The 17963-nt window shown below is 37.0% G+C and overlaps 1 protein-coding gene across 1 annotated transcript; it reads right to left on the reverse strand.

Annotated features, from left to right (window-relative positions):
• Positions 1-230: 230 nt before the first annotated feature.
• LOC125498524 (uncharacterized) lies at positions 231-1604 on the reverse strand. Its single transcript, XM_048646748.2, has one exon. It carries the CDS (start codon positions 1602-1604, stop codon positions 231-233), a length of 1374 nt encoding a protein of 457 aa, XP_048502705.2.
• Positions 1605-17963: the final 16359 nt, after the last annotated feature.

Below are 17963 nucleotides of genomic sequence, written 5' to 3' on the forward strand. Positions count from 1 at the left end.
GGCAATTCAAAGAAAATACTTTTCTTAGTGGGATCTTTGGACAAACATATACCTTCAAGATCTCTGACTTGTTCAAGAACTTCCTCCCCTGATAATGGCTTAGGTATCTCTCCTTTTTCTTTCTTTCCAAACACATCTTTCTTCCTTCGCCATGGGTGATTAATAGGAAGAAAACGTCGATGACGCATATAGACATGCTTAAAACAGTTAGGTAACCACATATAAGAAGTTTATTTATGACAACAAGGACATGCTCTCTTCCCCTTAGTACTGCATCCAGATAACATTCCATAAGCAGGAAAATCATTGATAGTTGACAGCAAAGCCGCACGCATTTTGAAAATTACTTTTTTTGATGCATCATAAGTTTCAACACCAACTTCCCAGAACTCTTTAAGCTCTTCCATCAAAGGCTGCAAATATACATCAATAGCATCGCAAGGACCCTTTGGACCAGGTATAAGCATTGCTAATAGCATACTAGAAGGTTTCATACACATCGAAGGAGGCAAATTGTATGGAACTAGCATCACAGGCCAAATACTATACGGTTTTGCAACATTAGAAAAGGGATTAAATCCATCACTTATAAGCCCTAACCTAAAATTACGAGATTCAGAAGAAAAAGGTGCATATTTCTCATCAAAATGTTGCCATGCTTTCCCATCTGCGGGGAGTTCAATAACCCCATCTTTGACAGACCTTTCATGATGCCATCTCATATGATGAGCTGTCTTAGAGCACATGAACAAACGTTGAAGTCTTGGCTTAAGCGGAAAATATCGGAGGACCTTTTCAGGTATTCTTTTACCATATTCCTTCATTCTAATTTCCCCACTATTCTTACCTTGCTTCCACCTAGAAGCATTGCAAATTTTGCAATATTCTAATTGTTCATCATCTTTCCAAAACAACATACAATCGTTAACACAAGCATTAATCTTTTTATATGAAAGCCCTAAATCTTTAGTGGTCTTCTTTGCATCATAATAGGAAGTAGGAAGAGTTGAGTCTTTTGGTAACAAATGATCTTTCAAGTATTGTAATAACATAGTAAATGAGTCATTACTCCACCTCCCAAGAGTTTTAATATGAAGCAAGTTAACAATTGTTGACAATCTTGAGGACTTAGCACCTTGAAATAATGGCTTTTGCATATCATCAAACAATCTAAAGAATTTCTTAGCGTCCTCATTCAGATCTTCAACCCGTAATTCACTAGAGGAGTCATTTTCAGCAAAACCACTACAATTAGGAAAAAAATCCCTAAGTATTGTATCCATCTCATTTTCGTTATCATCATCTAGTAACTCATCATCTCCTACTTCTTCACTAGATTGTGATTCAAAGGTATCCTCCCCAACTCTTTCCCCGGTGATACAAAATGTATAACCCTCGATGATTCCATAAGTTAATAAGTGATCTTTGACCATATTTAGAGATTGAAATGATGCATTCGAGCATTTTACACAAGGACATTTAATCTTTTCTATTTCTCCCGACTTTTCAAATGCATATCTTAAAAAGTTTTCAACACCTATTTCATATGCAACATTCAAACGATCATTTCGGGAATGTTTCATCCACTCCTTACAAGGTGCCATTGTATTCTGAACAAACAAATGTAACGTTTTTTTATAATAAGATAATAAAGTATCTAATTTCATAAATGGAGAATATCTATGGTCTAAAATTATAAACGAAGCATGAATATTAAAAAGAATCTAATAATTTACCTTGCCAATATGTCAGGACTATGTGTAGTGTGCAAGATTGTTGTCAAACACGCAAAAGAGGAGACAACACGAAAGATCACGACACAAACCCCAATTGTTGGTATACTACCTACGACAAAATCCAAAATGCAAGTGTTAGCAAATAATTAACCTCGAATAACATGTCAGTTAGAACCTAGAAACCCCAAGAATATACTTATATAATATACTTATATCAGGTGGGTTATTTCTTTATGCACTTTTGTACCTGCATGACCAAGTTAAAGCAGAAAGGAAAGTAAAAGACAACAAGCACATAAGTATTGCCTCTCATTAGTAGTATAGCTTGGTATATAAGATATTAAATATTGCCAACTAGAAAAAGACACAGCACAAATGGAAATATAATTTAGTAGCTTTTGTAAACACCTTCCTTTTAAAATATCCCTGCACTTACCATATATATGTCATATAAAATTCAGAATAGTGCATCACTCTACGAGCTGGACAATGAGCAGGACAATCTCGGTTTACCAAATTATTAGTTTACATTTTACAACTAACTAGAGACAGATTTTTCGGCTTAATCTTTAAGAATCCACAATCATAACCATGAAATTGATCCTAATTCTACAACTAAATTCCCCTAGTCCCATGATCATGATTATTAGCTATCACAGATCCCATTTCACTCCCACAATTTAATAGCTTAGGTTCCATCATTAAAGAATCTTGTAATAGAAATTAAAATGATGTTGCTATACGCATTGCTCTTGGAGAAAGTAAAATAATCGCAGAAACTAAGAAGGCTCTAACAAAGGCTGGCGTGAATCGGTACCAGAAGAAGAGTAAAACAGAAGCTTGGAAATGATCACAGAAGAATCTTGATAATCTGTTAAAAGGTAATCATTTAACAGAAGCTGCTGATTACTCTTGATGATTTAACAGATTCATCAAAATCAGTAACCGAGGAAGAGTAAAGATTTAACAGATTATCATCTTGCGTTATATTAATCATACTCAAATTCTAATAAAATCAAACCAAACGAACATAAAACCAGCCAAATTCGACAATTGTACGTTCTTCCAGTTTAAGATTTAACATTATGATTAACATTATGCTCGTTTAATGAAATTCTAATAAAACCAAACGTACATAATACCAGCCAAATTCTAATAAAATCTTAAACGAACATAATACCAACCAAGATTATGAAAATATTTAAATCAAAATTATGCCTTGAAACTGGAAGAATAATACCTAATTCCCCTGAAACTGATGCCCTGATGAATCCAGTCCAAGAAACGCTCACTCTTCTCGCCAAGGGGAGGAATCCAATTCAAGAACAATAAAAACATGAAGACCGTCAATTCAGGCAAACAAAAACAAAAGAGAACATCTGATTTTGGCTTTATAGCATGAAGGATGGAGAAACTTACCAGATAATCTGAACAAACGATCACCAATTGGAGGAATTGGGACGAACAGAGGAGTTCGCGAGTGAAGAAGCTCAGAAGAACCGCAATGTAACAGTGTCGTAGGGTCTTTTTAATTTTTGGGGATTAATAAACTAATGATATTTTTTGACCTTAATAGTCTTTTGCAACCGTTGCTTCCGTTGTAGTTACTAATTATATGGGCGTAAAAGAATTATGAAACCGGGAAAGCTCCCGCTCAAGTTTTTTCGCACAATTTCATACTTTTTACGACCAGGATTTAACGTTTACCACCAAATTCAAGAATCGTCGCAAAATAACCTTAATATCTACGACGGCTTTCAAAACTCGACGTAATTGGTACCTTTTTACGACCGGATTTCCGCACGGTCGTTAAAGTTGGTCGCAATCGCCATTCATTCTTGTAGTGTAATATGCTCAACCTACATAATTTTAGATGTCTTTGCATCATTTTTTATGGAGTGTCATTGATATATATTAGTTGATCTTATAAGACATGGCCGATCCTTTAGATTGGCCAATTTGTAAGAAACCTATAAGGAAAATATATTAAAGCTGCAACCCTAAACTATGAATTGTTCATATCTACAACTTTGCAAAATGAATTTTCAGAGTTTACCTTATAAATGTGATTACCGTATTAATGGTGATCTTTTGATTAGAAATTGAAATAAAAAAGAAATTGCGGGCTATATATCGACAAATTTATTTATGGCAACCCTAGGTTTATCAGTGGTAGCTAGGGTTTTAAGAGAAATAAGTGAGAAGATTAGATCGAAAAGAAAAGGTACCTTAAACATTTTGGTGGAATGATAGATTTGCAGCTTAATTACCTATCTAGTTACTTTATTTATATTATTTTCGGACAATCTCTTGATGTTGGAACATTGATAGTCAAATGTGCTTTTTCTATATGCATGAAGTAATGGATACGTATCTAAGTATGGAGTTTTCGAGCTAACCGCAGCCCTTCACTTTACTAAATTGGCTCCCAATGATAGCTTGCACAACGCACACCCTCACTCATTCAGCACACGAATTTCCCTTGCTCTCTCACTCTAACTCGAACGAAAACCTCACCCCTCCCTCTCATTCTCTCCCTCTCCGGAGAACCGCACCATCATCAGAGCATTACACCATCTCTTCTCTTCTCATCTCATCTCTTCTCGTCTCTTCACCGGGTTGATTTTAGTGGGTTTAGGGCAGCGTCGCCACCACCACGCAGTGCCACTACACATTAACGTACAACCACCACGCATCGTGTCTTCTCTTCTCTCTCCTCTTCTGGTAATTCCCCTCTCTCACTCTCTCTCCTCTTTTTCATTTCTTTGCAACTTTCCATTCCATAACTTTTTCATTTCTTCCAATTAATTTTTGGAGAGATTAATTTATGGTTATGTTTTTGTTTGAATAATGAAAGTTTGATAGATTTGAAAGTTTGGGTTTTTTTGGTTGTTTTATTAATTTTTTTTTTTGTGCTAAGTAAGAAAGATATATTATAACCAACCAATCACTTTACAACCAAAACAGCCTAAACCAAGCCAAAAAAAGAGAAGCTAACTAAGCTAACTCTTGAAACCATCTCTTATCTCTTTGAGATATCTTATCATGCAAAACAACCAATACTCTACTTTTAGTTACAAATTTAATATCTCTAATTTCTCTAGGTATAAGAGGAACCTTGTGAAGCCAAAAACTTTCATTTCTACTCTACTATATCTTGTAAATGAGAGGTGCAATAGTAGTATAGAGCACCTTCTTTTTCAACTGAGACTGCTTACAATTCTTGATCCACCTTAAAATCCTTCCCAAATCAGTGGTAGTACACTGAATATTTAACCAGCTCTTAATAGCCTACAGACACCTCTTATTGTAATGGCACTCAAAGAATAAGTGAGCTTGACTTTCTGAGGTGCTTCAACATAGCAGACAATTGTCTGTCACACTAAGACCAATTTTGACCAGCTTCGAAGTAGTTTGAAGCTTATTCTGTATAGCAAGCCAAGAAATAAAACGATCCTTTGGCAAGCTAAGTATATTCCAGATGAAACTGCTCCAAGTCACTTAATGTTGCTGTTGAACTAGTTTGTTATGAACCATCTTAACAAAATATGCAAGCATTGCCTTGAATTCATCTACTGTAAACTCAGCTTTCAGTTTATCCCTTGTCTCACAGATCTTCTTCGAGGACCATGAAGCCCCTTGTTTAGCTAGGCACATACTGCCACCTGTTAGAGCTCTGAATATACACAACATCAACCCATCTAATCCAGGCACTATCTTTCTTCATTACAATTGCCCACACATCATATCTATCCATGTAGGCTATATTCCACAAAAAGATGTCTCTAAAGCCTAAGCCTCCAAATTTCTTTTCACAGCAGAGGTTATTCCAGACAATTAACCCAGGCTTTTGAGAGTAAACTTGCCCACTCCAGAGGAATGATCTACAAATCTTCACAATTCATACAAAACTTTGTTAGGTAAAATGTATACATGTGGCCAATATTGATGAATGCTTAACAAAACAAAATTTATGAGATGCACTCTAGCCATATAGGAAAGATTTCTAGAACTCCAAACCTTAATCCTGGTGGTCATTTTGTCAATCAACATATCACACTGAGAAGAAGTATTTTTTCCTAGAGCAGATAGGCACACCCAGATACCTAAATGGCAGTGAGCATCTAGGAAAACCAAAAATATTTTTCACCCTCTGAACATCAACATCCTCCATACCACAGCAATAGAAAGCAGATTTCTGAATGTTTGCTTTGAGACTAGACGCATCAGAGAAAAGCTTGAAAGCTTGCAACATGGTGTAGATGGAGTTAAAATCTCCCTTACAACATATTATGAGATCATCCGTAAAACATAAGTGAGTGAGCTTAACAGCCTTACAACGAGGATGGAACTTGAATTGAGATAACTCTCTAACATTCTTCAATATTCTTGATAAGTATTCCATACTTATAACAAATAGGAGAGGAGAGATGGGATCTCCTTTCCTCAAGCCTCTTTTTGAAGAGAAGTGGCCATGAAGAGAACCATTGATCATTAGAGAGAAAGAAGGAGTTCTCACACATGTCATCACCAAGTGAGTAAATCTGTCAGGGAAACCAAGATACTGTAACATTTCTTTCAAATAGTCCCAATCAACAGTATCATACACCTTTTGTAAGTCTATTTTCATCAAGGAACTAGGACTAACATTTTTCCTTCTATAGTGCTTAACAATATCCTGGATTATCATAATATTATGCACTATATATCTACCTTGAACAAAGCCTCCTTGGTTATCATTAATGATATAAGGTAGTATACTACTCAATCTGTTGCTCAAGAATTTTGTGATACACTTGTACAAAACATCAAAACAAGAGATTGGTCTAAAGTCACCAACATGAGTAGGGCACTTGTTTTTAGGTATTAGAGTGATTGAAGTTGAATTAACTTCCTTGAGTAACTTATCAGAGGTGAAAAAATCTAATACAGCATGGATCACATCCTCTTCAACTATGCTCCAAGCATCTTTATAGAAGTAAGCACGAAAGCCATCAGGGCCTAGTGCTTATGCTCCATCCATAGACTTCAGGGTAGCTTTGATCTCAGCAACAGTTTAACTGTTATTGAGTATAGCTCTGTGAGCCTCAGTGACAAGAGGGCCACTTTGAACAATTTGCTGGACCACTGGTCTTCTGTTTTGACTGGTACTCCCTAGTAAACCTTGATAAAAATTAAGGAAAGCTTGAGTCACTCCTTCTTCTGTATCTTGCCAAATACCATCCTTGTCATAGATAACATACACTTGCTTTTGAATTCTTCGAGCCTTAATATTTTGATGAAAGAAGGAAGTGTTTTCATCACCATGTCTAATCCACTCCAGCTTAGCTTTCTGTCTCAAGAATTTAGTACAAATCATATGCTTCAATTTATAATTAGTAATTGCTTGTAATTCTGCATCAGCAAGCTCTACTTGCCCTGGGTTAGCATGCATCATGCTTTGAGCTTGTTGCATGTCTTGGAAGGCCTTGGCATCAACAGCCGGAACATCATTGAACCCAAACCTATTCAATTCTTTCAATTCTTTTTAAACTATTTTCAGCCTCTAAACAAAAGAGAACATCTTAGTGCCTCTTACTGAAGTTTGCCATGCTACAACCACTCTTCGAAGGAATAACTCATTATGCCTCCACATAGTGAAATAACGAAAAGGCTTTCTTCTTGAATTTGCTCTGGGAGACACTGTCAACAAAGCTAGAGAATGATCAAAAGAGCCTTCATTCATAAAGCCCACCTCAGCATTACAATACCGAGCCCGCCAAGCTGGATTTGCCATCACTCTATTAATTTTCGAAAAGACTCGAGCCTCTCCTTGCTGTTTATTGTTCCAAGTGAAAAGATTCCCAGTAGCTTTAACATCAACCATATTGCACTGATTGATATCTTCTAATTCATGTCTTCTCACTGGAGCCCCAATTCATTCATGCACATTCATCACACAATTCATGTCCCCACCAATTATCTATGAATCATCTGTATTATGTTACTTCAAAAATTGCCACAATTCACTTCTTCTAGCATTTTCATTGAACCCATATATAAAGGTACAATAAAAAATAACGTAATCCACTTACAGGACTAACCTGACAAGGAATGGCTTGACTAGATCCTTGTAGGATGTTAACAGAGAACACACCTAGTTTCTAGGCTAGAATTATTCTCCCACTATCATGGAAAGCAGAATTAGAGCTAAAGCACCATCCTCCAAAAACTTTCTGATAAAGGCTCCCTAGAATGGAGGCCCACAAGTCCCATAAGATGATGTTAAATGAAATTCCTAACATCTAACTGCTTCTTAGGACCATTGAGCCTCCGGACATTCAAAATTAAGACTCTATCCATTATTGGTGGAAGAGCTCCCTCTTCCCACAAAACATTCAAGTGGCGCATCATGCTCACCAAAAACCAATTCCTACACTTCAGATGGTTCCCCTTTTTCCTGAAATTCACCCTCTGCTTCATTCAATAGAACATCAAATGCATTATCTGTGCTTGTAGTTGCAGTATTTGTAGTCTTCAATTTTATTGGCCTAAGAGCCATCTAAAAGCCCTCTGTATCTACTAGAGATTGAGAAGGTTTTTGATTCTCTGGTGCCACGGACTTCACAACAGCTGCCTTCACAACAGCCTCGATCATGGGTAGATCTTTGGACCCAAACTTGTTATCTCTTTTGGATCCTACACTCCAGAGTATCATGGCCAAATTTCAAACAATTCTTACATTGTTTGGGCTTCCATTCATACTGCATAGGATGCTCTTGCTTCCCACCATTTTCATCCAAGAAGGCTACAGAACTAGGAAAAGGAACTAAGACCCTAGCATATTGCACTTTATCTCTCTTGAGTGTAGAATCATCACACTGCACTGGCTGGCCAATTTGAGCTAAAATTCTAAAAAGTGATTTCTCACCCCAATTCTAATATGCACCCACAAAGAAATGGATCTAAGTTCTTCTTTCTCAAAATCGATGTCCTGAGACCAAAGTTTCATTATGATTGGCTTATGATCAAAGAAATATGTGCCTCCTTACACCCTATCTCTCGAATCCATAACATGAAACATCACTATAAACATGCCTTTTTTGATCATAACTACTTGATCTATGTTAAAAGTTTTCCAGATCCTCCTAAAAAAGCCATCCATCACTTGAATAGGTGGATTCACACCAAGGACATAACAAACAATTGATGAGTTCTAGAAATAAATATCATCCTGAATATCAGTCACATCAATTTTCACCAAAGATTGATTCGCATTTTCATTCAATTGCACAGTTAAAACAGAATCAATGTTACTCACAGCCAAATTCGTATTCTCCGATCGTTCTTCATTCAAATCAGATGCCTCCTCTTCCAATTGTTGAAAGATAGGAATCATACCTCGAGATTCATTATCCTTATTCTTCTCCTTGGATCGGTGAATCGATTCAAGCCAGTCACTAAAAGTGTGTCGAATTTCCGATTGTTGTTTCAATTGCATCAACGAAGATTTAGGAGTCAGAATTTCTTCCTGAAAACCGAAATTAATTGCTTCCACTCCCAAGATTTCATCCATCGATTTAGTTTTTCAGCACTTGAGAATCCGAATTTGGACCTCTAGGCCTCGCACTCTTTCTTCCACCTCCATATTTTCTGGCCATGGCAACGGTTTACATGAGAAACCGAGAGAAAATTATGAGAGAGAAAAGCGCGAGAGTGAATTTCAATCTCACAATACTATCTTTTTTATTTATTTGCTTTATTATACTTGTTAAATCCTAGCTTTCTCATTTTTGTGCTCTTGATGCTGCTGCAATACAGTGATAACGAGGACTGGGCATTGTGGGGGAGGGTGGGCAGGGGGGTGGAGGAAGGCTAGGGGATTATAGGGAAGGGTGGGTAGGGGTGGGGGGGGGCTTGTAGGGGGTGAGGAGGGTGTGTGTGCAGTGAGGGGAAGGATGACATGGTGGGCGAGGGCTAGTAGGGGAGGGAGAGGCTAGATAGGGGGTGGGAGGACTGGGGAGGCTAGACAAGGGGTAGAGGAGGGCTGGCAAGAGTTGAATGTTTCCGTGATCCAAACTTTCATAAGGTAATACATAATAAGTATATAAATACACACACACACACACACACAGACAGATACATATATATATATATATATATATATATAATATATATATATATATATATATTATAATATATATTAATAATATATATATATATATATATATATGTTTCATTTGTCTTGAACTCAACTTCCATAATAAGTAAGTTTACTTTTAATCAAATATGATTTCTCAAGTTATTATACAATAAATTGCTTGGAACATGAAGTCAGTCAATAATGTTTGGCTGGTTATGTCCAAACATAATACGAGATGACTATTGCTTAAAAAAACAAAGCCGGAGTGAAAGAGTACATCGATATGAGTTTCAAAGCATCATCTTGTTTAGGAGTTCATCAGATCATACCTTGTCCTATATATTGAAAAGTATGTTTGTTAAACCCGCTTTACTTCTATTATTCAATAATTAAGTTCACCTAATAATTATTTTATGATTCACAACTATATTTCCTTATTGTTGTTGTTTTCATTGGATATTAATTGCGATATGTTTGTCAAGTAATCAAGTCTACCACTTTGATTATTTGCATTGACAACCACCACAGTCCTTACTAATCAAAGCATTGTTAAACAGGTAGCCTAATCGAACCGAAATAAGTACGTACTTAATAATTTTACAAACTATATATATGTATATATATACATATATATGTATGTATATACATATATATGTATGTATATACATATATATGTATGTATATACATATATATGTATGTATATACATATATATGTATGTATATACATATATATGTATGTACACATACATATATATGTATATACATACCTATATATGTATGTATGTATGTATATATATATATATATACATATATATATATATATATATATATATATGTATATATATATATATATATATGTATATATGTATATATATATATGTATATGTATATATATATATGTATATGTATATATATATATATATATATGTATATATATATATATATATGTATATATGTATATATTTGTCGAGGACAATCAGTCGAGGAAAATCATGTTGTTGAATCTTATTTCAGGGTCGAAACAGCCTGGAAACGAAATAGATGTCTATCCCCAACCACTTGTTGATGATTTGAAAAAAATGTGGGAGGAAGGAGTTTTTGTGTATGACGCACATGCTGATGAGGTATTCACATTGCATGACATGCTTTTATGCACTCTTAATGACTTTCCCCTCTTATGGGAACTTATCCGGGTACAAGAACAAGGAGAAAAAAGCATGGCCGATTTGCATCTAAGACACAAAATCTAAATACATTTCTACTTGTCACAAAGAAATTTATATGCGGACTGGAAGGTTTTTTCAATGCGACCATCCTTATAGCAATAAGAAGAAGGCATTCGATTGAACAGTTGAGGGAGGGGTTGCTCGTAGGCCTTTGACTGGTATTGAGGTTTTTTATCAGGTCAAGGGTATTGAAACGATATTCGACAAAGGAGCGGGTGATGGTGCTAAGGGACTTTGGAAAAAAGAGTCTATTTTGTGAAAACTTCCATATTAGAGAGATCGGTTAAACATTGTCTCGACGTCATGCACATAGAAAAAAATGTATGTGACGCCATTCTGGAGACACTTATGAATATTCCACATAAGACAAAGGATAGCAAATGAGTACGACTGTATCTGAAAAGTGAGGTGCTTCGACCAGAACTATGGGCACAAAAGAGGGACACTAAGAAAAGAAAGAAAAAAAAAAAGAGAAAGTGTCTAGCAAAGGAAAAGGAATAAAAAAGGAAAATTAAGAAGGGTCGCCTGCTGGAATTCAAGGAAAAGAAAAGAAAAAGGTGAAGGATGATGAGAAGAACTATTTGCCTCCGGCTTGCTACATTCTATCTAGAGTTAAGAAGCGATTTTCTTGTGAGTCTTTGTACATCATTAAGGCTCCATCAGGGTACTCATCGAACATGAAAAGTGTAATTACCTTACACGGTGAGTTGAAATTATCGAGTATGATATCATGATTGTCATGTAATGATGCAAGTATTCTTACCAATTGCAATTCAAGGGATATTGCCGAAACATGTGAAACATACCAAAACAAAGTTGTGTTCTTTTTTCAATACTATATGTAACAAAACGTTACAACTGTCGAAACTTGATGCTCTCCAAGCTGGCGTGATAGAGACTTTGTGCAAGTCTGAGATGTGTTTCCCACCTGCTTACTTCGACATTATGGTTCATTTAGTTAAACATCTAGTTCGAGAGATTAATCTATGTGGTCCGGTGTTTTTGAGATGGTGCTATCCCTTTGAGAGACATATGGGCTCTTTGAAACATAAAGTAAGGAATCCAGCACAACCAGAAAGAAGTATAATTCAGGGATTGTGAGTGAAGAGGTCAGTAATTTTCTGGTTGAGTTTTTAACTAATTTTGACTCTATTGGACTTCCTACATCACGATACAAGGGCAGACTCGAGGGTAAAGGTACACTTGGCTCCAAAATGATTCTGTTGAAATGCGCATACAAGCACACTTCTTTCTAACGCATCATATGATACAAGTTGATCCCTACTTGGATGAACATATTGAGGAGTCGCGTGATCAGAATCCATGTAAAGGGACTAGAGCATTAATGCAGTTGCATAATAAGATGTTTACTGATTGGTTCCATAACCGATTAATGCGTAAAGTAGAGTTCACTGTTTATAAAACTCTGAGGTGGCTAGTATTTGGTCCTCGAGAAGCTGTGCACTCCTATGAGGGTTATGATAATGTTAATGCACATACGTTTTGGACAGATCGTCAAGATAAAAAAATCAAAATCTCTGCTGAATAGTGGCGTTTCAATAGATGCATCATCTACACAGTATGCAAGTGCCGAAGACAAGTCTTCTATTTATGCTAGATTGTTATATTATGGGCAGGTTCAAGATATATGGGAGCTTAACTACTCTGTTTTCGCGATCTGCTTATTTCGATGCAAGTGGGTTGATTATAACCTGTGCTAAATAAGAAAAGATGATCCTTGTGGATTTAATCTTGTAGACTTGGGTCAGTTACGTAATAGTGAAGAGCCATTCGTGCTTGCATCACAAGTTAAGCAAGTATTCTACGTAACTGGCCCTTCTAATAGCAAGTGGCCAATGGTTGTCGAGAAAAAAATATATACTTGGAGTTGGTGATGTTGAGGATGAGGAGGAGTATGATGCGTTTGAAGATACCTCGCCTTTCACCATTCCCAACTTCTTTATGACAGCCAGCTTATCCACACACAGATTCTTCCAAATTCTCCGTATAAACCCCTCCATCACATATGAAGGTGGATTAGCACCAATCACATAACAAATTAGAGAAGAACTCCAGAAATCAATTTCAGGTTGAATATCATCAATATCAATTTTAGTCCTCTCACTATTTTCAATTACATTACAAATTTCAACAGAATTGGTACTCACCTCTGGTTCAGCAAATAAAATTGGAATCAGATCAATGTTCCTCACTCTTCTTTCTGCCCAGTTACTTGCCTGCTTCCTTTGAGATTCATTCTCAGCCACCGAGTGGATAGAAGACAACCACTCTGAGAACAATCTATGTGTCTGCTGACTCCGTTGAATATCGCGCAAGTCATCTTCCTCAGATTGAATTACTGGTTCAACCTCCATTGCTGTGATACCTAATATTTCATCCATTGATCTTGTCTTCTTGGCATTAGACTCTGTCGGACCTTTCACGTTTTCTGTTTTCCCCGCCAATTTCTAACACTTCGAACTTCTAGCCATGGCAATGATGACTCACATCGAGAGAGATTCTAGAGAGAGAAAAAGGCTGCGCTCTATTCAATATCTAGCTCTATTGTTCTATTTATTGCTTTTCGCCTGAATATATTAGGCGTTGTAGTTTAATCAATTAGATTACAATAAAGTACATTAGCAAGGTTTTATCAAATTAAAATCGGTAACCCCCATGGACTAAGACTCCTATAACATTCAATATCAAACTATTGGGTGTGCATTAACTTGTGTGCAACGTTAACCAACTGATTTTGCAGCAACACTACTTATTCTCTTTACCTCACCAGGCTTAGTCGGGCACTGACTCTTGGTAAGTGATATGCCATGTGATATGTAGGGATGGCAGTGGGGCGGGTTAAGTAGGAGACCCTCCCCATCCCCGCCCAATTGGGGCGGGGATGGGTCTAGGTTTGGCGGGGAAGGGGCGGGGATGGGGATTAAAATTGTACCCGCAATGGGTGGTGGAGCGGGTGTGGATTTTATGTTATACCCGCCCCATCCCCGCCCCCCCCCCCCCCCTCGTCCGCCCCACCCCCGCCCCGCATATTTATTATTAAAATTCTATTTATATACATATATTACTAATGTATTTGAAAACACTTTTGAAATGTAATAAAACATTTGCCTTTGTTAATCCACTTTAACTTTTCTTTTACTATATTATATTTTGATTTTGTGAAGTAGACAACTATAATGGACTTATGGCAGATTTTTTGGTGGATTTTTTGTGGGGATGAAGTGGGTATGATGCGGGTACGACGCGGGTGCGGGCGTGGGGCGGGGGTGGGCCTAGAATTTCCCCCCGCAATGGGTGGTGGGGTGGGGATGGGGATGGAATTTCCCCCGCAATGGGTGGTGGGGCGGGGATGGGGATGAGAATTTAATGCGGGTGCGGGTGTGGGGGTACCATCCTCCGCACCCGCCCCGCCCAATTGCCATCCCTAGTGATATGGGAATGAATTCTCTCTTAGAGTTTCCATGTTTAACCTTGCAAGAACTTTATCAATACAAGTTTTTAACTTAGTCCAATCATCCTTCGAGATCTATCTCTATGTACCTTGATTCCCTGTATGTACTCAACCTCTCCAAGGTCATTCATGAAGAAACAACTTTTCAACCATTCCTTGACCGACTCAAGCATTGGTATGTCATTCATGTAGACATAAGATTCTTCTTCGCTTTTGACGTAACCAAATTGCTTGATTTCCTCATCAGACAGAAGATTACAGCTTTGAGATGCCTACTTCAATCCATAAAAGGATCTCTGAAGCTTGCAAACCCTTTTAGGATTTTCTGGATCCTCAAAAACCCTCAAGTTATGTCATATACACATCGTCATTCAAACACTCATTCAAGAATACAGTTTTGACATCCATTTGCCAAATTTCAACCATAAAATGCAGCAATCGCTAAAAGTATCTGAATTGACTTAAGCATTACTACTCGAGAAAAGGTCTTATAATAGCTTATATCATAAATTTGCCTAAATCCTTTTGCAACCAATATTGCTTTATACATATAGACATTTCCATCTTTTTTTGTTTTCAATTTGAACACCCATTTGCATCCAATAGGGTTAACCCGACCCCATCAGGCAAGTCGACTAGGGTCCAAACTTTATTCTCCAACATGGAGTCTGACTCGGATTTCATGGCCTCAAGCCATTTCTCAATGTCTGGGATCGTCAAAGCACGTTTGTAGGTAGTAGATTTTGAATTCTCCAAAATCAAAATTTTAGAGTTTCCAGTTAACAGGAAATCAACCAGCACTTTGTTTGGAATGCTTGGTTTACTTGACCTATGTTGAGCCTGAGCATCAAGAGAAAATTTCTTATCAACTTCTTGAAGCTTTTTGCTTGAATTAGATTGAAGTGTGATGGTAGGAGGTTCACGTCGTCTCTTGAACTTGACTTTCGTCTTGTCAGGTCGTCTCTGACATGTTGTGAACCACGTCCAGTTGTTACTCATCTCGAATTTCTTCGAGAATTATTTCACTCACACTTGTCTTTCTAGAAATAAATTCCTTTTCAACAAAGACACCATCACGAGCACCAAACACGTTGTTCTCTTGACGGTTATAAAAGTAATAACCCCTTGTCTCCTTTTGGTATCCTATTAAAAAACATTTATCTGGCTTTCTAATAGTAAACGCATAAAATAGACCTTATATCTGCAATTTTTTTTTTTTAAAAAAAAAAAACCAAGTTTGGAGTTTTTCCATTCTATAACTCATATGTAGTATTTTCTACATCCTTTGATGGGCTCCTATTTAGTGTGTGTGGAGCCGTTTCGGGAGCATATCCTTAAAAAGAAATCGGAAGATCGGCAAGAATCATCATTGATCGAACCATATCCGTAAGGTTTGATTGCTCCTTTTAGATACACCATTTAACTGCGATGTTCCTGGTGGAGTCAATTGCGAAAGAATTCCATAATCCTTAATTGAAATGGTCATAGAATTATGGGCTCAAATACTCACCACCATGATCGCATCGCAATGCTTTGTACTCTGTTTTGGAACTCTTTGAATTTGTCAAAAGATTTCGACTTATGTTTCATTAAGTGGAGATACCCATATCTACTCAAATCATCAACGAAGGTGATGAAGTAGTTAAAGCCTTCCCTTACCTTTGTGCTCATAGGACCACAAACATCTATATGTATGAGGCCCAGGAGATCATTGGCCTTTTCACCCTTTAACTGTCATTTTCCCGCATCAAGAATGATTCACATACACCAAGCGATTCGAAATCAAATGATGGAAGAATGTCATCTTGTTATATCGTTTAGATGTGCTTTTGGATTATATGACCCATTCGACAATGCTAAATGTAGGTTAGGTTTGAATCATTTGAATTTTGTTTCTTGATATCTATGTTATAGAGCACATATAAGCCTTTTATCAATTTAGCACTAGCATAGAACATATATTGTAGGAAATGGAACAACACTTGTTGTTTATTTTAAACCAAAAACCTTCGTCATCCAAAACAGAAACATAGATAATGTTCTTAGTAATCGACGGAACAAAATAACAATTATTGAGTTATATAATTAAGCCATATGGCAAATGCAAACTATGGCTTCTTACGGCAAGTGCAGAAACACGTGCTCCATTTCCGACATGAACCTCTACCGCACCCTTTGCTAGCCTCCTACTTCTTCTTAGTCCGTGCACATCATTAACTAAGGGAGAACCACAACCGGTATCCAATACCCATAAAGGAGTAGAAGTCAAATTGTTTTCTATAACAAATAAACCTGAAGTGAAAGCAGCCGACTTCTTTTCCTCCAAGTATCAAGGGTAGTTCCTCTTCCAGAAGTCAATGGAAGCACTTGCTTTCCACGGCGACCTTTTGCTTGGCGGTTGGCTCAGGTTTTTCAGCAACAACGACAGCTTGCTTGCCTTTGTCCTTCTTTCTTACCCATTTCTTCTTAAAACCCTTTCTTTTTGAACCATCAAGACCTCTTTATTTGGTTCCTTGGGGATGTTCCTCTCAGCCTTGACCAACAACCCATGTAGCTCTTGTAAATTTTCATACTCATTCATGTTGAAGGTCATTCTTAACTGATTGAAGTTGTCAAACAATGAATAAAGAATAATGTCAATAGCCAAATCTACCCTATACGAGAATCGAAGTCGGTCCATATTCTCAAAAAGACCCATCATATTGAAAACATAGGGGTCAATAGCTTGACCCGTCTTCATTTGACATTTCAATATCTCCCTACTAGTCTCATATCGCTCAACTCGAGCCTATGTTTGGAACAAGGCCCATAGCTCTTGCTTGATAATGTAAGCATCCTTGGTTTTGAACCTCTTTTGGAGGTCCGGCTCCATGGGAGCCACCATTAGATAAGTGATTGGTACAATCCTATGATTAGCCTAATTAGCACGACGTCTTTATGCTTCAGTTGATTCATCAGTAATCACGAGAAGTGGGGTTTCCAAGACATCCTCTCGACCTCAGGAAGTGGGGTTTCTTTCCCAATTAATGAAGTTTTCACCATTCATCCTGTCCTTTTCGAGAAAAGAACGAATGTTGAAAACGGATATGTTGTTGTTATTAGTCATAGTATCTACAGACTAGAAAACAAAAGCAAAGCTCAATTTTATGTTTATAAAAGAACCTATAAAAGATGCAAAGGTTTCTAGGTTTGTCACTCTATTCAATTTTAATGTCCCAATTTCAATAAGAAAATACAAGATCCTATCAACATGCAACTTAACGGAGGCCTTATCTTAAGGTTACATACTTAAGGCAAGTAAACTCTTTTACTAATTATAACACCTTATAATTCTTGTTTAGATGGGTAAACATCGCATGCTTAACTATCTTTTGCTTCAAAATCCAAAATGCTTTTGATGATTTTG

The sequence above is a fragment of the Beta vulgaris genome, chromosome 6 (assembly GCF_026745355.1).
Source record: "Beta vulgaris subsp. vulgaris cultivar EL10 chromosome 6, EL10.2, whole genome shotgun sequence".
Classification (NCBI taxonomy): domain Eukaryota; kingdom Viridiplantae; phylum Streptophyta; class Magnoliopsida; order Caryophyllales; family Amaranthaceae; genus Beta; species Beta vulgaris.

Coding starts and splice junctions, on each gene's coding strand:
- LOC125498524 (XM_048646748.2), bottom strand. CDS start 1,604: ATGGCACCTTGTAAGGAGTGGATGAAACATTCCCGAAATGATCGTTTG.